The sequence below is a fragment of the Ascaphus truei genome, chromosome 2 (assembly GCF_040206685.1).
Source record: "Ascaphus truei isolate aAscTru1 chromosome 2, aAscTru1.hap1, whole genome shotgun sequence".
Taxonomy (NCBI): Eukaryota; Metazoa; Chordata; class Amphibia; order Anura; family Ascaphidae; genus Ascaphus; species Ascaphus truei.
The window spans coordinates 138,385,004-138,409,740 of NC_134484.1; the positions used below are offsets into that span (position 1 = coordinate 138,385,004).

The 24,737-nt window shown below is 44.5% G+C and overlaps 2 protein-coding genes and 1 non-coding gene across 7 annotated transcripts in view; all 3 read right to left on the bottom strand.

Annotated features, from left to right (window-relative positions):
• DLGAP1 (DLG associated protein 1) overlaps positions 1–24,737 on the bottom strand; it is a 781,984-nt gene that overhangs the window by 17,428 nt on the left and 739,819 nt on the right. For 4 of the 5 annotated variants that reach the window (XM_075585285.1, XM_075585286.1, XM_075585289.1 and 1 more), the window contains exons 9-10: positions 22,695–23,119; positions 3,781–3,872 (exon numbers count right to left, since the gene is read on the bottom strand). In XM_075585285.1, the coding sequence (XP_075441400.1) occupies positions 3,781–3,872; positions 22,695–23,119 (517 nt within the window). Of the gene's footprint in view, positions 1–3,780; positions 3,873–17,676; positions 19,805–22,694; positions 23,120–24,737 lie in introns of those variants that run through there. The other variant, XM_075585287.1, reaches the window with a different exon arrangement.
• Positions 17,147–17,353, bottom strand: LOC142488915 (small nucleolar RNA U3). The gene has a single exon (XR_012799712.1). It is a non-coding gene; the product is annotated as a small nucleolar RNA U3 (small nucleolar RNA).
• The window catches only part of LOC142488834 (uncharacterized), a 28,331-nt gene continuing 26,818 nt past the window's right edge, over positions 23,225–24,737 (bottom strand). Inside the window, exon 3 of the mRNA XM_075589173.1 lies at positions 23,225–23,230. Coding sequence (XP_075445288.1) covers positions 23,225–23,230 — 6 coding nt within the window. The remainder of the gene's footprint in view (positions 23,231–24,737) is intronic.

A 24,737-nucleotide genomic window follows, 5' to 3' on the forward strand; every position in this document is an offset into this window, starting at 1 on the left:
CGATAATGGTGAAAGACAGGGTTGCAGACCTGTCTAAGACATGCAAATGAACATACAGTAATATTTCCATTTTGCTATATATATATATATATATATATATATATATATATATATATATATATATATATAGATACAGTTGTATTTGCATATATATATATATATATATATATATATATACAGTGTTCGACAATTGTATACATTTACACGCCCGGGGCGGGTGGATTTAACCCCCAGGCGAGTAAACATTGGCCCAAGCAGCACACGTGTTTTATTTTTAAATTTCCCCCGTTCGCGCTGAAATTTTCCCCTGCTCGAGCTGAAAAAAAAAAACTCCCCTACCTGACTGCTGATTGGCGCGCGCTCCCAGGCTTTGTGGGCGCGCGGCCAGGCTCTATATGAGCCAGCCCCCAACGAGCAGCCATTCTTTCCGGCTGGAGCACTTGGAGAGTAAGTAAGTACTCTCCAATCCTCTGTCTTGCGGACCCACTGCTGCTTCCCTGCAAGCCCCCTTACTCCCCTTCCCTGCAAGCCCCCTTACTCCCTGCGCGAGGCAGGTGTTCCCCCTTCTCTCCCTGTTCCCCCTTCTCTCCCTGTTCCCCCTTCTCTCCCTGTTCCCCCTTCTATCCCTGTTCCCCCTTCTATCCCTGTTCCCCCTTCTTCCCCCTTCTCTCCCTGTTCCCGCTTAACTTGGCTAGATCGCAGTGGGGGTGTGTCCCCCTTCTCGGGCTGTCACGGCATCCCGCACGGGGCAGCAGATCGCAGTGGGGGGTGTCCCCCCCTTCTCGGGCTGTCACGGCGTCCCTTGTGCTGCTTCCTCCCGTGTGCTGCTTCCTCCCGTGTGCTGCCCCCTCCCATGTGCTGCCCCCTCCCATGTGCTGCTCCCTCCCGTGTGCTGCCCCCTCCCGTGAGCTGCTTCCTCCCCTGTGCTGCCCCCCTCCCGTTTGGCCCGCTCCAGTGGTTGCACGGGGTGGGTAGCTTCCCCCGTCCCCCTCCACAAACGCGACCAAGAGCCGGGAGCAAGATGGCCGACACTGCTCCGTGAGGGAGGGTGAGGGGCCTGTGTTCCTCCGGAGCTGACACCGGCTCGGGAACCCCGAGGAGAGGCATCATCTGCTCCGGAGATACGGGGTGAGTGATGTCATCAGCCCACCAACATTTAAAGCACCACTCAGTGTGTGTGTGTGTGTGTGTGTGTGTGTGTGGCTACCCAGTCAGTCACCTACCCACCCAGTCAGTCACCTAGTCAGTCAGTCACCTACCCACCCAGTCAGTCACCTAGTCAGTCAGTCACCTAGTCAGTCAGTCACCTACCCACCCAGTCAGTCAGTCACCTACACAGTCAGTCAGTCACCTACCCACCCAGTCAGTCAGTCACCTTCCCACCCACCCAGTCAGTCACCTACCCACCCAGTCAGTCACCTACCCACCCAGTCAGTCAGTCACCTACTCACCCAGTCAGTCAGTCACCTTCCCACCCACGTAGTCACCTACCCACCCACCCACCCAGTCAGTCAGTCAGTCACCCAGTCAGTCAGTTAGTCACCCACCCAGTCAGTCAGTCAGTCACCTACCCAGTCAGTCAGTCAGTCACCTACCCAGTCAGTCAGTCAGTCACCTACCCAGACAGTCAGTCACCTACCCACCCAGTCAGTCAGTCAGTCAGTCACCTTCCCACCCACCCAGTCAGTCACCTAAGGTCAGTCAGTCAGTCACCCACCCAGTCAGTCAGTCAGTCACCCACCCAGTCAGTCAGTCACCTACCCAGTCAGTCAGTCAGTCAGTCAGTCAGTCAGTCACCTACCCAGTCAGTCAGTCACCTACCCAGTCAGTCACCTACCCAGTCAGTCAGTCTCCCTCTCTCCCCCACTCTCTCTCTCTCTCCCCCACTCTCTCTCTCTCCCCCACTCTCTCCCTCTCCCCCACTCTCTCTCTCTCCCCCACTCTCTCTCTCTCCCCCACTCTCTCCCTCTCCCCATTTTCTCCCTCTCCCCCACTCTCTCCCTCTCCCCCTCACTCTCTCTTTCTTTCCCCCCCACACTCTCTCTCTCCCCCCCACACTCTCCCTCTCCCACACTCTCTCTCTCCCCCCACTCTGTCTCCCCCCACACTCTCTCTCTCCCCCCACACTCTCTCTCCCCCCCACACTCTCTCTCCCCCCCATACTCTCTCTCCCCCCACACTCTCTCTCTGTCCCCCACACTCTCTCTCTGTCCCCCACACTCTCTCTCTCCCCCCCCCCACTCTCTCTCTCCCCCCACACTCTCTCCCCCCACACTCTCTCCCCCCACACTCTCTCTCTCCCCCACACTCTCTCTCTCCCCCACACTCTCTCACACTCTGGATCTCTTATTTATCCTATATATCTTAACTGCCCTATACTACACCGAAATAACCTATACTGCTTTCTTCCAGATCTCACTCAAGCTTCACACGGAAGACATCGGAACCCCCCTAACCCAGAAGACAGGTAGGGAACACATCCCCTCCAATGTATAACATTGCGGGAATGAGGGTACCTGGACATTGAGGGACTGCGGATCAGGTAAGATCCGAGGTGGGATTGCTGCTTTAGATATTGTGAAGCGGGGACGTCCAGACACTGGTTAAGGGGTTCAGGAAACTAGTCATTCACACCTGGCTTTTATTTCTAGATCCAACATTTACAAACACACACACACGTAACAAGGACTAATTGTAGTATAATGTAATACAATAAATACATTTGTCAAAAACGAATGTTCTGACTAGGAATTTATTAAATGTATTTTATTTATATATTTTATTTTAAAGCGGGGTTGGGGGCGGGATTAGGGGCAGATTTGGGGGCGGGACTAGGGGCGGAGTTGGGGGCGGGACTAGGTGGCGAGTAGATTTTTTGGTTGGGCGAGTAGATTTTTGGGTGATTTGTCGAACACTGTATATATATATATATATATATATATATAGCCTATGCAGGCATATGTGGTGCTGGTATTTTGGATCACAGTTGTGATCATTATAGACTTACATATTATAGGAATATATATATATATACCTATACTTACAATCTTTATTATTATACATAACTTCCTCGTTATCTTTTTCCATCAAGGGTGAAGGTAAAGCTGCTAAGGAAACTCAGTGGTTTGAAAAACAAGTGAAGTATCATTTGATGTTGGGCTTGTTAACTAGCTGACTTTAATTGTCAGGAATTTAGGATCAAGAATTCCTTTAAACTCGCAATTTTCTATATGGCCCCATACTATCCTATTTCAAACACAAGCGATTGCTGGATCTGAACATGTGTAATACAATATTTTACCATAAGAAAATCAATTATGACAGATATGACAAAAAGATTCAGCAGTCTCTGGGATTTAGGTAATACAAATCCCAATAACTAATAACTAGTCGGGTATCTTATAATAGGACTTCAAACTTTTGCACTGCAGCACAATTAATGCTCACCACATGGGAATAAGTGTGCCTGTGCACATGTGCAGATGGGAATACACAAACGGTGTGATGGGTTCTGTACTTGGAAACTCATTGATGAGTCCGAGGGAATTGTAATGAGAGGGCTTATAAACAGGAATATGCTCTGTCATTTTAGTGCGTGATAAAGCAGACAATGATAAGGATGCACACATTTCCATCACGTCAACATGCCAGATCAGCTTCATTTATTCCCTACCCTACCGGTGCAACAGCCCAATACTGCTAGAAAACAAATAATAGTTTCAGATGTTGCCTTTATTGTAACACTTGGAAACATCTTAAAGGAGTCAAACATATACATACCAGATTCTCTTCACAGAGTTCTCTGAATTGGTAGAATTTCTGGGACATTAGAAGCTGAGCACAGCCAACCGCCCCCCGAATCTTGTCGAGGACTAAAACAATACAAAGCGTAGTTACATTTTTTACCAATTCTATTTATTGCACATTTAAAATACATGGTTTGTTTGGTGTTATTGCCTGTTCACCTGAATACATCTGCATATTAACTCTGAGGTTATTCAATAAACCATAACTGCTCTTACTAAATTGTAGCACAATTCAATAAATGAGTGAAACCAGCCAATTGGTGCTGTACTCCCAGTCCAGCCATTCTAGTGTTAACCTGAAGGAGTAGCTTAGTTGTAAAAACATCTGCTTTTGATGAGAGTGAGCCTGGTTCATGTCCCAGTATTACCTCTCTTTGTGACCTTGGGCAAGCTACTTTATCTCACTGTGCCTAAGGCTGAATTAGATTGGTGTCTTTTTTGTCAGGAACAAAATGTCATATACCGCACTAAGTACATTGTCAGAACTATGTAAGAAAAATATATATACTATTTGACGTATCATGGTACTTTGCCACAATTTTGATCCATTTGCATTAGCGATTAATAATGAGAGTGGTTACTATAAGGAGTAGTGATAGAATAAAGGGAGGAGTTACCAGATTTGTGATATGTATCCATTCCTACGTGTCTTGGGATCATTTTAATGTTTTGTATGCCAGTAGAATGATCATATAAGTACATCACATTTGAAAGAGAGGTTTGTTGCATTTGATGCAAAGGCTTAAACACAGACTTGTTTTTACTGACATGCTGTGTAGTGTCTATACATAGCTCACACTGATTTCAATCCCTGTGCTAAAGACCTCAACTAATTAACCCACTGAGTGCCAGTGAGGATACCCAGAACCCTTGAGAGGGCCAAAGTAGCCTTACTGGCACGTAAGGGGTTAATGATCATATTAAAAGGCTAGTTTTATGTATTGTTCTACAATGGCATACAGCCCTGTTAGACATCTTTGGCCAACAGGGCTCTAAGTCATAACTTGTAGAGGGGGGCGGTGGTAGGGTTCTTAAGGTGTGTTGGGTTGAGTTGGTGATAGTGGAGTTTGGTGTCTCAGGGTAGGGAGGTTAGGCCCCTGGGATCAGGGGGTGGGATGAGTTAACCACTTGTATGCCATACCAGTTTATGGCACCCTTTATGGCATGTCGTGGGTAGATAGTTAGGATGAGTGGAGGTATTAGGATTATTCACTCTTTATTTACCGTAGCGGACATGCAGGCATTCAGGATGCATGCCTTCCTGACCACTACGGTTATACATTGGTTAATAATAGGAAATAGTTAATAATAGTCCAGGCTTTCCAATTCAGTTTTCTATGGCAGCTCCTCAGAGTTCATAGAATAGCATGTGAATGAGTAAGTTCAGATAACATTTCTAATTTGCATGCTTCCTTTCCATTCGGCTATTCGGGTATCACTTCACCTATTTATTTTGAAGAGGGCGTTTGCTCTTTTTTTTAACTTATGTTATGAGCAAATGTCAGTAGCACACTCTTCAGCAGTATATTGAATCGAGCCATGACTATAGTGCAGTGTACACTGTGCTACTTTACAAGGAGCAACATATGATATTTATGCAGAAACAATTACAAAACATACATTCTTTTTTCAAATGTCCCCCCCTCCCCTTCCAGACGGAGGGAATTGAGATTCTTAGGTGCACGTTCACATGCACTTTGTATTTTTAGCTAGGAATACAATTATTCAATCTATCAGGCAGTTTTGTTGCCAGCGAGATAATGGCACACAGATCCCTGCAGTGTTACAGGCTGTTGTCAAGTTGTAATGAGCTAGGCCCACGAAGCAGCTGTTTTATACAAGGGCTGCTTTGTCCCACAAAAGCCTGTATCGTTTTACTGGGAGCGGCATGGAAACAGGCCTCACGGTAGCTCCCGTAGCCCAAAACAACTTCATTCAATGACATTCGAGTTAGCTTTACTAGGACATTATCATAAAAGCATCATTTGAAGTATACTGTAGTTTGTCAGCTTGTCACATTGGCTGCTAGAAATGCTACCCTAGAGCAGGGGTTAAATCGACAATCCATCCTCTAGATTGAAAGCTCTCAGGAGCAGGGCCCTCATTACCTTCTGTATCTGTGCTTGTTTTATATGTCGTTCTGTTTATATATTATACATATCTCCAGATCTTCACACTGTCCTGATCATCTCTCCTCTCCCTGTCCAATTGGCGGTCATGTATCGCCCACCTTCCTCTACTCATTCCCCTTCTGCTTTTCTCTCTCACTTTGAATCCTGGCTCTCTTTCTTTCTCTCCTCAAACTTTCCTGTTCTTTTCCTTGGGGACTTCAATTGCCACATTGATGACCCCTCTCTCCCCTGGGCTGCCCGTTTTCTCTCTCTAACCTCTTCTTTTGGCCTTCAACAGTGGACTGCAGCCAGCACCCAAAAGGATGGCCACTATCTAGATCTGGTTTTCACTAAAAACTTTCTATCTCTGATTTCTCCATTTCCCCCTTTCCTCTCTCTGACCATCACCTCATCTCATTTTCTCTCTCTCGCTTCTCCCCTTCTCCACCTCCATCTACCCCTCGTTTTTGCAGAAACCAGCGTTCTATTAACATACCAGCATTTGAGTCTACTTTACGCTCCTCTCTCTCCTCTCTCAGTTCTGGTCTAGACCCTGGCAACCTGGTCAGGAACTACAACTCTGCCTTATCCTCCTCTCTCGGTCTACATGCCCCACTTTCTCTCTGCCATCCTCGCCCCTCTAGCCCCAGACCCTGGCTAAATTCCCACATGCACATGCTGCGTTCCTCCACTCGTTCCTCTGAACGCCTCTGGAGGGAATCTCACACCCTCGCAGACTTCCTTCACTACAAATGTATGATATTGTGTTTCAACTATGGCCTCTCTCAAGCTAAACAAACCTACTTTTCTTCACTAATCAACACGCACCAATCTAACCCACGCCGACTCTTTTCTGTCTTTGACTATTCAATCCACCCTCAGCTGCCTCATCTTCTTCCTCCATCTCACCTCAGGACATTGCTGACTATTTTAAGGAAAAGGTGGAATCCATACGTCAGAACATCCCACCTGTTTCCTCCTCCCATCCTACACCACTTCCCAACTCTTTTCCTGCCTTCCTTGACTCTTTTTCAGTTGTCTCAAAGGTGGATGTGTCACTGCTGATCTCCTCCTCTCCCTTTACCACTTGCCCGCTTGACCCCATTCCCTCCCATCTTAAACCTCTTCTTGTTCCTACTATAACCCCTCCGCTCACACACATTTTTAACTCCTCCCTCTACTCTGGTACCTTTCCCTCTTCCTTCAGACATGCAACAGTTATACCATTACTCAAAAACAGCAAACTTGATCCTATCTGTCTTTCTAACTATCGACCTGTCTCCCTCCTGCCTTTTGCCTCTAAACTCCTTGAACGTCTTGTATTCTCTCACTTGCTCCACTTTCTCAACACCCATTTTCTCCTTGACCCTTTACACTCTGGCTTCCGTTCTGCTCACTCGACTGAAACAGCCCTCACAAAAAAAACTAATGACCTCCATGCTGCCAAAGACAGAGGTCATTACACTCTGCTCATATTACTCGACCTCTCTGCAGCATTTGACACCATGGACCACCCTCTTCTCCTTCACATTCTCCATACTCTTGGTATTCGGAATAATGTTCTATCGTGGATCTTCTCTTACCTCTCCCATCGTACTTTCAGTGTCTTTTCTGCTAACACCTCCTCCTCTATCGATCTCTCTTTGGGGGAACCCCAGAGCTCTGTCCTGGGACCTCTTCTCTTTTCTCTGTACACACTTTCTCTAGGTGACCTAATCACATCACTTGGGTTTAAATATCACCTCTATGCTGACGACACTCACATTTTCTTTTCAATCCCTGACCTTACACCTGCTGTAGAGACCAAAGTTTTTGAATGTCTCTCTTCAATATCATCCCTGTTGGCCCTACGCTGACTTAAACGTAATATGGCAAAAACCGAGCTCCTCATACTTCCTCCCAAACCTGGTCCTACTACCTCCTTCCACATTACTGTTGGTAGTACTATCATTCACCCAGTAGCCCAAGCACACTGCCTAGAGATCACACTTGACTCCTCTCTCACATTCTCCTCTCACATTCAAAACGTTTCAAAAACCTGTTGCTTTTTCCTCCGTAATATCACAAAGATACGCCCTTTCCTCTGTTGCTCGACTGCTAAAACTCTGAGTCAGGCCCTCATTTTCTCCCGTCACGATTACTGCAACCTCCTGCTGTCCGGCCTTCCTGCTTCTCACCTGTCTCCCCTACAATCTATCCTAAACGCTGCTGCCAGAATCACTCTACTCTTTCCTAAATCTGTCTCAGCGTCTCCCCTGCTCAAATCACTCTCCTGGCTTCCAATCAAATTCCGCATCTCACACTCAATTCTCTTCCTCACTTTTAAAGCTTTACACTCTTCTGCCCCTCCTTACATCTCAGCCCTAATTTCTCGCTATGCTCCATCCCGACTCTTGCGTTCTGCTCAAGGATGTCTTCTCTCTACCCCCTTTGTATCTAAAGCCCTCTCCCCCCTTCAACCTTTCTCACGGACTGCCCCACACCTCTGGATTGCCCTTCCCCTCAATACCCGACTAGCACCCTCTCTATCCACCTTTAAGACCCACCTTTAGACACACTTGCTTAAAGAAACATATGAGAAGCACCGTGGATAATACTAGACACATGATGCATAAAACTTGGCCCCCTGCAGACGCACTTACCAGAACTCCCTCCTACTGTCTCTGTACATTCTCCCTACCTACCAATTAGACTGTAAGCTCCTCGGAGCAGGGACTCCTCTTCCGAAATGTTACTTTTATGTCTGAAGCACTTATTCTCATGATCTGTTATTTGTATTATTTGTTATTTATATGATTGTCACATGTATTACTAATGTGAAGATCTATGTACACTAATGGTGCTATATAAATAAAGACATATATACATACATCTCTGTACATAGATGCATAGTACTGTAGTTACATAGTAGATGAGGTTGAAAAAAGACATACGCCCATCCAGTTCAACCTATGCTAAATTTAGACAACAGATACCTTATCCTATATCTATACTTACTTATTGATCCAGAGGAAGGCAAACAAAAAATCCCAGTGAAATATCATCCAATGATATCTTATAATGAGAAAAATAAATTCCTTCTTGACTCCAAGAATTAGCAATCAGATTACTCCCTGGATCAACATCCTTCCCATGTATACTTATTTGGTATATCCCTGTATACTTTCCGTTTCTAAAAAGATGTCTAATCTTTTTTTGAACAAATCTATTGTGTCTGCCATCACAGTCTCCATGGGTAATAAATTCCACATTTTAACTGCCCACATTTTAACTGCCTGTAAATAACGCTTTCCTTTGTTGCTGATGAAATTTCCTTTCCTCCAACCTTAAGGGATGACCCCAAGTCCTTTGTGCTGCCCTTGGGATGAATAGTTCTTTGAAAGCTCCCTGTGCTGCCCCCGAATATATTTGTATATAGTTATCATATCCCCTCTTAGATGCCTCTTTTCTAATGTAAATACATCTAATTTAGCTAGCCTCTCCTCATAAGTTAGATTGTCCATCCCCTATTCCACGCTGTGGAATTTGGTGCTGCTTTACAAGTAGAAAATAATAAAAATGCTCTTTTTATTTTGTTTACAAAATCTGCTTTTTTTTGTATGAACTGGGATGTTCCCCGGGAAATAAATCACACCATTTTTTTCTATATATTTTAAAATCTCTGGTAACCCATGGCCTGCACGTGTCTGATAAAACTGTATGTTCTTTTTTCTCTGCTACACAATAAAATGTTTTACATTAACTGTGCAATTCCTGTACAAAGTTTTTCGAGCTAAACACCGAGCCCCCCAAATCCCACTGGCCAGCATGTCAATGTGCCCGCCATAGGGATCTGGGAGGGAGATCGCTTTATCTGAAATGTAGTTGCATTGGGGCTGTAGGATTTTAGAGAGAGAGGGGGATTTGCAGGCACAAGGGTGCACTGCAGGGGTAGGAAGTATCAAATAATGGTCATAGATCAAGCAGAGTGAATGACTTTTAGCAAATAGTTAAGATACATTTTTAGCTAAATATCAGGGAGTACCAATGACAAATAGGAGTTGGGTACAGCTCCCATAATAATATTTAGCAATGATATCATGTTTGGCTTATTTTGTTTAGAAATAATATAGCAGCAAAGCCATTATTTGTAACAACCCAGAAACATAAGCATCTCTTTAATGGAGCACTATAACACAAAAGCGCACATGATTAAAAAGAAAAGTTTGAATAGAAGGATAAGACAAAAATGTTTTCCAAATCACGGACTGCAGCTCAACAACCTAAGTACAGCACTTTAGGCATCTGGTTGTAATGATGGTGCTTCCAGTCAATAGAAGAATCCCATAAACTCAAAACATTTTTACTGTATTCATGCAGGAAATATACACTCATGATATCATGCGGGTAAAATAAAACGTGTTATCTCACTCATTAAAACATTAGACTGATCCTCCTTCATTTTTATATTTATGGTGTACTGCATTAAATAAACAACCCCTACGGAGCAGGTAACCCACACCCCATTCTTTGAGACTGGGTAATACGTGTTGGCAGGAATAGCGCAAAGTTTATTTTTCAAGTTTTGCAACAGTTTACCCTTTTCTTAACATCAACGTTTGGGTGGGATTACCCCCTCTCCTGGGATATATGGACCAAATAGAAGAAGTAAGAGGAGTATTGTTCATACATAATCTGCTCGTGCAGTATTTACAGAAAAAGGGGGGGGGGTGATTAGGGAGTGATCACTGAACCATACTAATTGAAATAATAAATGAGTAGAATAGCAAATGCGAATCGATAATTATAAAGTGGGTGCAGACTGTGAACTGAAAAGTGAATCAGCAGAAATAAATATCACCTTGGGTTCGGACACATGGGGTCAAGCTGTGGCTTGGATCATTCTAAACTGTGGGAGTTGGAGGGGTGGCTTGGAGTTTGCACCCCCACACTCACCCACCTCTAATTTTACATTCTCCTTTAATACCGGATACCTGGGCTGACACTGGTTTTTTTTTTTCCGTAACACATGACACAACAAATTTTGAGATTTGTATTATTATTGCAGGTGGTGTAGGATGGTGTTTTGTTTTTATGCTGGTATTTTTAATTAGATCATCTTTCAAACTTCTACATACCACTTACTGTAAATACTGCAGCAAAAATAAAGAGTACAAAATGATTGTACTCCGAAGGAAATTCACTTAACTGCACACCACTAGGTAAGATATAACCTTTATTGAATTACTTAAAACGTATATTACCGAGTGTGTATATAACGATGTTAAAAAGAAATTAAATCGGATAACAAAAGCACCAGAGTCACCATATAAATAGAGATGGAAATCCTCCTACTAAATAATGATAGTAGGGTAAAGGGGACTGATGGTGCAATCAGCCAGGGTAAAACCCCACAGGATTAACTTATAGCACAGGTTGATAGTGTTAGCACTATAACAAATAGCCAAATGGCATGTGAAATCTACAAGATTGATCCATTAACTGAGAGCACTGTATTAAAACAGCTCCAAGTACATTTTGCAAAATTGTCCCTGACGAAGCTCCATAGCCGGAGGGAAACGTGCGTTGGGCACGCAATGTTGTTTTCAGTCTCCTACTTGGAGCTGTTTTAATACAGTGCTGTCAGTCAATGGATCAATCTGTAGATTTCACATTCCATTTGGCTATTTGTTATAGTGTTTTTTAGGCAGTGAGGGTAGTGTATCTGCTCTCCACTTAGTAATATTATGGGCTCTCTGTGTGCCTCCTGATGCACTTGTGCTGCTAATACATTACATCTGCACTTTTGCTGTGCAAGGAGTGCTAGAGGCTTTTTGCTCTCTTGTGGATCCCATAGCTAATTGTGGCTGCACCCATACAATATACATTTTTCATTTATCACTTATGATTAAATAGTGTGGTTTGAGCAGCACATGTTATACCATTATTATTTGGTGGCGATTTAAAAATCTATGATTTCATCTTCACCCCAATATCCCTACTGCTAACACTATCAATTTACCATCTGTGCTATAAGTTGATCCTGTGGGGCTGATTGCACCATCAGTCCCCTTTACCCTACTATCATTATTTAAGAGGAGGATTTCCATCTCTATTTATATGGTGACTCTGGTGCTTTTGTTATTCGATTTAATTTCTTTTTAACATCGTTATATACACACTCGGTAATATATGTTTTAAGTAATTCAATAAAGGTTATATCTTACCTAGTGGTGTGCAATCAAGTGAATTTCCTTCGGAGTACAATCATTTTGTACTCTTTATTTTTGCTGCAGTATTTACAGTAAGTGGTATGTAGAAGTTTGAAAGATGATCTAATTAAAAATACCAGCATAAAAACAAAACACCATCCTACACCACCTGCAATAATAATACAAATCTCAAAATTTGTTGTGTCATGTGTTACGGAAAAAAAAAAACCAGTGTCAGCCCAGGTATCCGGTATTAAAGGAGAATGTAAAATTAGAGGTGGGTGAGTGTGGGGGTGCAAACTCCAAGCCACCCCTCCAACTCCCACAGTTTAGAATGATCCAAGCCACAGCTTGACCCCATGTGTCCGAACCCAAGGTGATACAGTAACCAGGCAGAACCTCATTTTCACTTTACGCCTGGGGGAAATACCCTTCCTTATTTCCCCCCAACTCCTCACCAATTCCCAACACCCCTGAAATCCTCCATCATCCCTCACCCTCTAGACATTTCAACTTGATCCCCTTCACAGCACCCCATTATCCCCCATGTCCCTGCTGCCCCCCCATCATCACCCATACTCTCACTTTCTCTCTCTTTCTCTCTATATACATACATTAGTTTAACAAGAATAAAGGAAGCGCAAATTAAACTACCACTAGTGAAAACAATAAAATCTCAACAATTATCTCATACATTCCCATAGATTATAATTTAAACATCTAAACTTTCCCTCACCAATGCGGCCTTAAGGTGTCCAGTACCACAAGTTGAAATAGTTAGCAATGTTCTTTGAAAAAATACCTGAATCTAATTGGTAGGTAGGAAGAACGTACAGAGACAGTAGACGGGCGTTCTGGTAAGCATGTTTGCAAGGGGCCAAGCTTTATGTATCATGTGTATAGTGTTAGCCACGGAGCTATTTATTTAAATGAGCCTTAGATTTGATCACCTTTAGCACACTTTTTTCTTTTATATAAATATATAAGAAAAAAAGTGTATATATATATTTATATATATATGTATGTGTGTGTGTGTGTGTGTGTGTATAGCACAATTCAATTTAATGGGATAAAAACTTCTCCAGAACGAGTGGAGACAGGTTCACATCACATTGTCCTAGTCAGTAATGATAGTGACAATCAAGTTGGATAATCAGTATGTATGCATGGGATACAGCTGCCAACCATCAGAACTGTGTCTGAAGTCTTTGATGAATCTCCCAATAGTTTCTTACCACTGTAATAACCACACACAAGTAAACACTTATACATTTCCAGAGTGTAATTATAGCCCATTTCCATTAGCCCTCCATAATACACTCTTTTTTGTTTAAAAAATATTTTCTATATCCAAACCTTCCTTTTCACTTAGATGGTAAACTCTTTAGGCAAGGACTAATTTTCCTAATGTTGATTTTTATGTTTGATGTGTTTATTTCACTATGAAAGAGTGTATAAACCCCCCACTAACTTGAATAAAGTAATTTCGATTTAAACCAGCCCGATCTGATGCTTTGGAGTATATAGAATGACCACCTATGTCTCATATTATTTTATTTTACGTCTATTACTGCTGTAAATCGATATGTACACAAATGGCGCTTTAAAAATAAAATGATATGTACAAGCAGCGTCCATCACTAAAGTGGCACATTTTTAAGTGGGATACACTGCAGAGTTTAACAGGGAGTTCAACAGAAGAGAAAAAAAGAATTGGACATGGAGGGGAGACAGAAACATGGAAGAATAAATAAAGAGCATTCTCATGTGTGAGAAAAGAGGGTGAAAAAACAAGACATGTCGGGGACCTAATATAAATACATGAGGGAGAGCAGAGAGAAAAAAAAGAGATGAACAGTGTAAGTGTAAGAAGAGAAAAACATGCTGCGGGCGAGAGACAGGCTGGGGGGGGAGGGGGAGAGACAGGCTGGGGTGTGGCGGGTAAGGCCTCGGGCATGGTCAGTGCTTAGGCGCTGACCCGTGCTGAGGCACGCTGCTGCACGGCACGCCTGCGGAAGCGTGGGTCTTAAGAAATCTTTCGTTTTTGAGCTCGCCCGAGCGCAGGGCCGGTCACGTGAGCGGTTCGCTCAATGAGGGTAAACCAGCTCCGTGACATCACTGGCCCCCGCCCCCCAGACACGCCCAAAGACGGCGCGCGCTCTAAGGCCAGGGAAACGCTTTCCCTCAGCCTCAGCACGCCTCTGCGTTGGAGCGGACGCTCCCCTGTGTACTGCAGTCGAGGCGAAATCCGTGACATCATCGGCAGGCGCCCCACGAGGTGTAGTGGCGTGCTGTCGGCATCTGGCACTGGTGGCTCTGACGGAGGCTGCTATACCCAGCTGTGGGACTTGTTTGCAGGACTATACACTGTGGACTTACCATTCTAACACCCTAAGACGGAGTGAGTGCTATCTACAGACGTTGAGGACCTTCCTCTCTGGACAGATGACCGCTGGTCCCCTGCTTCCTCCTCTACATCGGGTGAAGAGTGACGTGCCCAGCTGTCCCCCTGTGTGGTAACCCCACTGATCCACTGCTTGATTGTTTTTATTTTGATGTACGCAGAACTTATTATCCTTTAGTAAAATTCACTTTTATAACTGTTCTTCACTATGTGCGTTGTGCGCCTTGTTCTCTTGTTTTTCTCCAGTTCTAGGGGTGTCGAGCCACCCCCCAAGAAAGGCTGCAGATGCATTATTAGTGATACATACACCTACAAGGTCTGTAATATTGTTTATTTCACACTGAAATCACTGTGTGTGTCCCACCTTGCATTAGCTGCGCACTTTCACTTGTTTTGTACTTTTTATCCCCTCTGTATCCCCCTCACATTCTACACCTCTTCCTAACTCTCCTCCTGCCTTCCTTGACTCTTTATCCTCTTCCACCGTCTACCACTTGCTGTCTTGACCCCATTCTCTCTCATTTCCTCAAACCTCTCGCGCCTACACTCACACATTTTCCACTCCTCCCTCTGCTCTGCTACCTTTCCCACCTTCTTCAAGTATGCAACAAGTTCTACCTTTACTCCAAAAAATCGACTTCTCTGCAACCTTTGATAAGATGGACCACCATCTTCTCCTATCCATTCTCTATACCCTTCGTATCATTAAAAGAGCCTAATTTCCTGTTACCTCACCCATCATATTTTCAGTGCCTCGTTTGCTAACACCTCCTCTGTTTATCTCCCTGTGGGTGTACCCCAGGGGTCTGTCCTGGGACTTCTTCTCTTTTCTCTTCACACACTCTCTCTAGGTGACCTTATCACATCTCTTGGTTCAAATATCACCTCTTTGCTGATGACACACAAATTTACCTTTCAACCTCTGACCTTACACCTGCTGTACAGACCAAATTCCTTGAATGTCAATCTGCTATATCATCTTGAATGGCCCTCCACCGGCTCAAACTTAACATGCCAAAGAAGGAGCTCCTCATCTGTATATAAAGCCCTTTCCTGCCTAAAACCTTTCTCACTCACTGCTCAACACCTCTGGAATGCCCTTTCCCTCAATATCCGACTGACACCCTCTCCACCTTTAGGACCTTTTTTTAAACACACCTCTTTAACAAAGCATATGGGCAGCTCCGCTGGCTGATACTATACATCTTAGGTGTGGGACATAGAGGAGCAAACAGCGCTGAGCCGCTCTCCTGCTCTGCCTCGCCTGCTCCAAAATGGAGCTTTTCCCTTTCCTTGCAGGTGAGGCAGTGAGCGCGCTCAGGGGGTGGGGGCGGAGCGGAGGCGTGCCAGGAGGCGGAGCGGGAGACGAGGCTAGTCCCTCGCTCCCATTGGATGTGAGCGGTCACGTGACCGCTCACATCGCTTCACCGAGCGGCAAATTTGAAACCTGCCTGTCTCGGCAAAGTTTCTCAGCCTCCGCACGCATCAGAACGCATGCGGAGGGAGAAACTATAGCCGCGCTGATGACAGATGCAGGGGCTTTGTGCTCAGCCCGCCTCAGCGAGCTTAAAACTCACTATGTCCCAGGCCTTATATGCACTGACCTTGGCACCTTGCAGATGCACTTACCAGAACGCCCTCCTACTGTCTCTGTTACTTCTCTGCACAACACTTAGATTGTAAGTAGCCACTTATTTTCCTATTGTTTTGTCTGAAGCGCTTACTCCCATTGTGTTATAATATTATGTCACGTGTATTGTAAAGCGCTATGTTCCTGGATGGGGCTATATAAATAAAGACATACATACATACATCTCTGTGTAACATTGGCAGTAAAATCTCCCCCCTTCCTCTCTTACACCACCACCTCTCCCCCCTCCTTCCCTTAAACCCCCACCACTCTATTATCCCTCTCTTACGCCCCACCCCTGCAGCCTACACTCTCCCCCTTTGGACTGTCTGGAAGGCTGCCAGCTCAGCGACCAATCACATTCCTCTCTGCAAAGCAAAGGCTAATCAGTGAACTTGCGCTTAGAAACCAACCAGTCAATTGCCTCGCGGAGAGGGAACAACCAATCAGAGGTGGAGCAGTTAAAAACAGGAGAATAAATAAAAACGTCCATCCGAAAAAAAAAAAAAAAAGAACCCCCAGGTGCACATTTCCAGGGTCCACTTAGTATGCGTGCAAAGTTCCAGGTATGTAAATGTTATGGTCTTGGCGCTATGGCTCTGACACACACACACACACACACACACACACACACACACACACACACACACACACACACTGTTATATTCCATGATTTTAAGATTTGAACTTAAAATAGTTTGGGGTGTGTTATCAATATTTGACTATTGTATAGCAATACATGCTTGTTATTTATATGGCCTGCTTGCCATTTGCACTGAGATTTCATTTTTTTGCTTCATACATACAGTATGTGCATCACAGAGTGGCGAGTAGAACAGAGGAATAATACAATAAACGTATTAAGCGAAAATTGCAGCATTAAAGCGTTTTCTTTTTCCTATGTATTTATATGATTGAAGCAATCAAGTGTTGTAGAGAGCACTCTGTTTTCAAGACAAAGAAACACCCACTGTTTCAGCACTAATAATATACTGTGAAGAGGGCTGGTGCTCTCTCCCTCCAACTTCCCCACACAGGAGAGAGAAATAGTCATCCAAGCCAAGAGCAGCTGCAGGAAAGCAGCACTGTAAGCTCACTTCACGCTCAGAGGAGAACACTCAACCTCTTGCTCGTGGAGCAGTGAGTTTTGACACTTTCGAGCACATTTCTCCAGTTAAGCACTATAGAAATAATCCTCGAAAGTGCCTCACACAAACAGGGCAGTATAAAGATGTTAACCTCCGGCACTAAAAGTAACAAATCCTGCCATATTTAAAGCAGCGATACTACATTCCCCTCGCTTTTACTTTTTTTCTGACTTTTTTTTCTTATTTTTGTATGTAAAACATGACAATTTATAATTCTACATGATCTTAGAGCCTGCAATGCTTTCCCCCCCCCCCCCTGTGTAACATCCCGCAAATAAAGCACACACACAAAGGTCTGGAAGAACAATGCTCACAGCTTTTATTCAAATACAGCAAAAGGGGGGGTTTGGGGTGCTAACCTTGCCAGAGTGCTCCACCCACAGGTATGGCCAATGACACCCAAATCATGGCTCATTAGTCAGGACCGTCCAAAGGGGATGAGCCTAGGCCTTGCAGTCATGCTGCACTGTGCCTAAGGCTCCACGCTCCCTTGACTTTAGAGACTGTAATGCTGCTCCCCCCACATCCCGCAAGTAAAGCACACACACAAGGTCTGGAGATACAAAGGCCGCAGCTAACCCTGCCAGGGTGCTTCACCCACAGGTAATGCCAATGATGCCCAAATCATGGCCCATTAGCGGGACCGTCCAAAGTCCCAGACACTCAGCTGACCTCACATTGGCCGTGAGATGGGCACCGGGTACTCAAAGCACGATGAGCCCTGCCCACTCGCCAACCATGCCACCACCAGGCATTACCATAACTGAGCCCCATCTGGCAAGGTTATCGTGCACTTAGCCCCCAACCAGCTCCCACCAACGGGCTATTTAATGCCTTTAAACTAGCCCTGGCCGCCAGACTGGCAGGAACCCTCCCAATCTCATCTGAAGAAACAATAACTGATTCACACTGTATAACACTCACTGTACGAACTAACTAAACCGCCCCTATTGGGGAAAAAAGACTCCAGAGTGCCCTCTTACTTCCCCTCCTTTGCGACCCTGCCATTGACTTTGCGGAAGCATTTGTCTACTGGGTGGGCTCCCCCATAGGATGAACACCCATGCCGGAATATGCAACTGATGATGTTACATTGGCCCTCATTAAAAGCCCAGCGATGACCTTTCTCACTGCCAGGAGCCAGGAATGATGATGACCCACTATATAATTACCCAAGGAAAGGATGCTGGCTTTGCCCTTATCATGAGCTCTATCCACAAATCCATATCTTTAGTATCTCAACATAATTGCTTGCGGACAGCCATTTTTTGTTGGAACTGCTCATCATAGTTCCACCAAGCTATCACACTTTAATTCCGCTGCACACGCCCTATCATGTCCTGATATTTGAACCCGGCAGAGCAACGATGGGGAGCTTTTTCGCCAATTATGCTAGCGAGGATGGAGAAAGCCTGGATCAAATTAATAAACATACGAGGGTATAGCCGTCTTTCAATGTCCTCTTTCTTAGCCTCGCCTTACTTACTTGACCTCGCTAAAACCTCCCTATAGCCTGGCAGTAAGGATAAGCTCTCCAGATAAACCACAACCCAGATTTTTTTCTTCATTTCTGCCAGTAAATGAAACCCAAACGGTCCAGTAATGCACATATATGCATCTTTAAAACAGCTGCCAGAAACTTTTTTTCCTCCCGGCAAGCCTGTTATGGGACTCGTTAAAGCTAATGCGCCTCCCAAGACAGAAGTGGTCTCAATGACCACTACGCACCCGCCCAGACTGACCTCTGCCATGGGTGAAGACCCCACCCATGCCGCCGCCGCTACGCTAGGTGGAACCACCGCAGTCGTGGCCGGCTGGCTTTCTAGAGCAACCAAAACACCTCTTAGGAGGGCAACTAAGTCACCCATGCCTGCGGGCAAAAACCCACTTGCAGAGGGATGGGGCCGGACATCTGGGACTAGCTCACCTACCGCGCCTCCTGGCACAACTGCCAATCGCTGTGGGACGCCCACCAGCTCAGCTGGCATCTGGAACTGACCCTTGTGAGAACTTGAAGAGGAAGAGGTGGTGGGATCAGGGGTAGATGCTGTAGCCCAAAGACCCAGAGGCATTCTCTTACCCCTTGCTAGGCCTGGTGCTCATGAGCTCTGCCTATTGCGGCTTGTTGCCCGTGCAGGCTCCAGTACCCTGATGTGCCTCCCTGTGGCCCTAGCGCATGTAATCATGCGCCGCTCCGGCCCCCCATCAAGTGGTCCACTTCCAGCTGCCCCTGTAGTACCTCCGATGCTCCCCGAAGCCTCCATAGCCCTGCTCTCCTCCCGACCTGGGCCGTACCTGGAAGGAGGCCTGGAGTGCCAGCTTGTGCGATGCGACAATGCCCCATGTGACTCCCCAGTGGACCTGACGGATCACAGCAGCCCCTGGAGTTGCTACTGCAGCCATTCTTCTTTCTGGGTGTGTGCCTCGATCCGCAGCTGCCGTACCACCTTCTGGATCTCCGCCATGGGCCTGGAATCGCCCGTCCCGGAGCAGCAGAGACTTTAGGTAAGAGCACTGTGAGGAGAAAACACAGTGAGGGGCGCGGCATAATCTCCCGCCCCTCACTGCCTGACTTTAACTCCTCCAGCTGGCCCCCTCCCCCCTCTGGGGTGTCACCAGTGACCAAGGGGGGGAGGAAGGAGGCAGGAGGAAAAGGCAGGGTGGGGGTGAGCCTGGGCCTTGCGGTCATACCGCACTCTGCCTAAGGCTCTGCGCTCTCTTTCTTACCTAAACTGGCAATCGTTTGGTGCTCCTGTTATAAATCTGTAAAAATCCTGATTGTGTGCCTAAATAAATGGCTGCCTTTCAGTTCCAATCAATCCTTCAGTCAGTGTAACTCAGCAGCTACAATGTATCCAGATATTTCTAAGGTAACATTTACTATTGTGACAGTTTACAGCTCAAACTGCTGGGAATATTGGCAACACATTATCACAAACAGCCTCTAGAGTGAGGCTCGTGGTTTGTGTGTCCTATTAAAGCTGCAGTTCAGTCTTTTTTTTTTTTTAATTTATTTTTTTACTTCAATAGTTTCATGTGTGCAATTTCTAATTACATAAAGAACTGTATAGCTGTCAGTCAATTAGTTCTCCATGTATTGATTGGCAAAATTTGGTGACATCATTAGAGCTGGCATATGTTTTTCTTCTGCTTCTTTCTCTCAGTGGAAGCTCATGAATATTCATGAGCACTCCTGCACTGACATGTGCTAGAGGGAGGGCAGGGCTGACAAAGGGGTGTGCCAGGGCTTGTGACAGGACATGAAGGGGCAGTGCCTTAGCAAATGCTTGTTAAAATAGAATACAAGAAAATTGGTCTTTCAAAGTTGTTTTTTTTAAAACAGAAAATGCTAAAAGTATTTTTTCTTACTACAGAACTGATTTATTAAAAAAAACACACATGCAGGATATTGCCTGAACTGCAGCTTTAACTAAGGACTGTCTGGTTTGCATTACTCCTGATTCGCCTCCTCTCTTTGCTGTTCTCTGGTGTTCTCAGTTGTTGCTAGTTCACTAATACATTGTAGCTGATTGCATGTAGTTTGTCCCTGAATATATCTATACAAAAGTTAAACTGTGGCTTTATTTTGCCAATTAGTTTAGGGATATTGTATGTGTATTTAATTAGAATATTACTTAGAATTTGTGGAGAGTCTTCTATTGTTTTTACTTAGGGTCAGTTCTGTTGTTGTGGGTTCTGGGGCTAGGGAAGTACCCTCTTGTCCCCCTGGGACTTAGGGGGACGGGCCTGACGAAGGGACAAGTCCCGAAACGTTGCCCCCCTATACTCCCCCGTTGTGACCCACTTTTTTTGTTTTTTTTGTTTTCTTTGTTCCCCTTCCACCATCCACCTCACCTTCCCTTCGTTGTCCCATCCTACTTTTCCTTTATCCCTTATCCTCCTGTACATCCCACGTATGGCCCTACCTATATGTTATCTGTTCTCCTAGTGTGGCGTTGTCAGTTGTTTGACTTATTTGTGCACTGATTAAATTTTCAAATTGGTTATATACCAGTGACTTTGTATCTATTATTAGGGTGTGCTGGATTTTCTTCAGCACATTATCACAAACAGGAAAGGGTTACAAAGATCTTGCACTGCTCGGGAGGTGTGCTAAACCCTGATATAGAAGACAAAGGTCTGCTCAGTATATTAAAACTAATTAAACATGGCATTAAGAGTTGAATAATAAAAAAAATCAAATCACTATTAGCAAACACTACAAAACTGATTTTTTTTAAAAACCCTAAATATTTCACATGCTTTGCTGCTTTAACTAGAGAGAGAATAGACATGGGGTATGTCGTTTGTCTAAAGAAGTTGGGTTATTTTGTTTTCTCTCCTTTGGTAGTTTTTACTTTTTGATACCAGTCAATATCACTGCTGCTCACACCTTTAAATCGGCTATTTTCCTCTGTTGTGTGTGCTGGAGGTTACCATCTTTATTACGTCCTGCTTTTTATATGACAGTAGTTAATATATCACATGAGAAAGCTGTACTTAAGTTTCTCATCCTATTATTGTATAAACATATGAAGCTTCAGCTATGTATATAGTACCTACTTATTAATGTATTTGCAATTCTGCTGAATATACCATTCTAATATATTGTCCACCTTGTGCATTATAACAGAAACGATGGACTAATATTCTGCAAGGTTTGTAATGCCCGTTTTCAGGTCCATATCCACAGGTTCAGAGTATGTGGTGGAGAAACTCCTCCAAATATGACAAAAAAACCTGAAAGAGGTCATTATGATTATAATGCCTCATGTCAGGGGTTCTCAACTAAAGTCCTCAAGGCCCCCAACAGGTCAGGCTTTAAGGATGTCCCAGCTTCAGCACAGGTGGCTCAATCAATGCCTCGGTCCAAGAGCCTGCTTCAGCACAGGTCGTTCAATCAGCGACTCAGTCAAAGACTGAGCCACCTATGCTAAAACAGGGATATCCTGAAAGCCTGACCTGCTGGTGGCTCTTGAGAACTGGAGCTGAGGACCCCTGCCTTAGGTTCCCACTTGTCACTGGCTCACTAGCAGTGATGTCGGAATTTTACGCTCCCAGAAATAACTTGGCCAGTCGTATATGTAGCCCGCAGCATATTCTATTTTACATTTCATTTTTCTACTCATGTAGTGTGTATATGCATTTTGAAGCTACATTTAAAAAAAAAAAACTGATGGAAAGGTGATGGAAAAATCTCATGTCGGATGGGAGTCATATGGGAGTCATATGGGAGTCATATGGGTGTCATATGGGAGTCAGATGGGAGTCAGATGGGAGTCAGATGGGAGTCAGCTGCCGGCAGGGCTTGTTGCCCATCACTGGCATATTATTGCCATTGTCCTCAACACTTGCTGGTAAAGCCTCGCTCTATGTGTTGTTGTTAATGTTACACAGTACTCACTGGGACCGGGAAGGTCATTTTCATGTTCCTCTCTTTCCATTTGCTGGCACCAACCCTCCATTCGTTCTCTTTCAGCCTGGAGGAGCTTTAAAAACCAGTGTCCATCTCTGTGACAAACCGACCTGTGAACCGCTTCCATTGGGTCTTCTGTGATGGAGTCAATCCATGGGTCCGGAGGAGGTAAAATGGAAGGATCAAAATCGGCATCAAAGTCCTCCTCCACTGCACAGGCGTGATAATGGTTGCCTGAGCCCTGGATGCTTACTGTGGAAGTACAAATATCCCGGGAATACTGTTTGGTCAATGGTCGACTGTACTGAAATTCCTGATCAGCCAGTTCCACTGGACATTCGAAATGCTCCCTGAGGTCCAGATCCGCTTGCACAGCAGCGGTAACACTGTTAGATCGCATCAGTCTGCGTAACCTTTGGAAAAGGGATACAATGAAAAATCTAGTTAGTCACGCTGACACTAAACACAGACAAGGTCATCAAGAAGATCACATAACATTATTAAGGAATCACATCATTTTAGAACTGAAAAGACACAATGTAATTGTTTGTTCAGAAAAGCAAATGACTAGAGTTTCTAGGGGGAATGGAACGGAGGCCACACATTTATAGTCATTCTGCTTCTCTAAACCAACTGGCTTTGGCTTGGACTTGAAGATCATAAGTTTGCCACTATGTTATACACTTCTCAGCTGCACATTGGGACCAAAAAGGGGTGGAAAAATCACATGCTGCCACTAATATATGGCTGTGTAACATCTTAAGGGTCACATATGAAGTTTTTGTAGAGTTAATATTGGAGTTTGAATTGGCGGTGAATACTACAAGAGGAACTGGACTCTGCACTTCAATAACAACACTGCAACTGTGAGAACTTGACTTTCTAAATGCTCTGACAATTTGTACTCATCTATAGACTCAGTTTCTCTTTCAACTCCTACTCTCTCCTCCTACCTCTCTCCCGGCATCTCATTATTCCCTCCCTATTTGCTGTTTTCTCACTCCTTTGTAAACTTTTCTCTTCTCATCCACTTCTCCACTCTGCCCCTATCCACATTTCTTCATCGCTCCTCCCCTCCACCTATGCATGTGCCCATACATTGCACCACTATTTACACACCTCCTTCCCAACAACTTCTACACCCCTAAATAAAAAGCACCCCCCACAAATCCTCTATTCACCTGCTCTCTCTCTCTCTCTCTACTCCTCCTTCTTTCTGCTGGGGATCTCTCTCCTAATCCTGGACCCAGCCATATGCACATCTGCTCGTACCCACACCTTCTTGCCACCTCTTTCTCTGCTAATGGTATTAACCCATCTAATTTAATGTCGACCAACCTTAAAACTCACATCGCAAAAGAAGCATCACAGTAGCCTGGACTCATGGCCTCTATCCAACAGTCCTCTACAAGTTCAATATGGTTTCACCACTGCATGGAGTGAATAATGTGGCTATGTGTGTGCCCCTCCCACTAACCCTCTCTTTGGGAACAGACCAGACAAATGATTGCAAACCATGCATTACTATGATAAAAGGAGCCCTGTTCACTCGTTAAATCAATGGCTGCATTTTGGAAACGTCTTAAAGCATTTAATGTGAAGCTTTTTGAAACAGTATAAACACTTTTGGTGCAGTACCGCGTAGGACCAAAATAATATTATGGCCCTCATAGATCCAATGAATGAAATCTAGGTGACTAATGCCTTCAAAAATAGACAAGAATAAATATTTTAAATAATTTTTGTAAGGTTTTCATTTTTTTTATTTGACAGAGACTCTGAAGTATGGGTTTTATGGTTTCTCTTCTGTTCTACCACCACCAGCAGGATAACGTGATGAGATTCATTCTCTGAAACATAAGACAAACTATTCAAAGGGAAGGATAATGCAGTGCTAATAAATCCATTTAAAGCACATGACAACAGAATGAAAACAACCAAGTCAGACAATTTCTTTTACAAAAAGCATTAATTAACATAGGCACCACTAATTACTAAGATTTTGCCTATTATACAAATTCCCCATGGTCC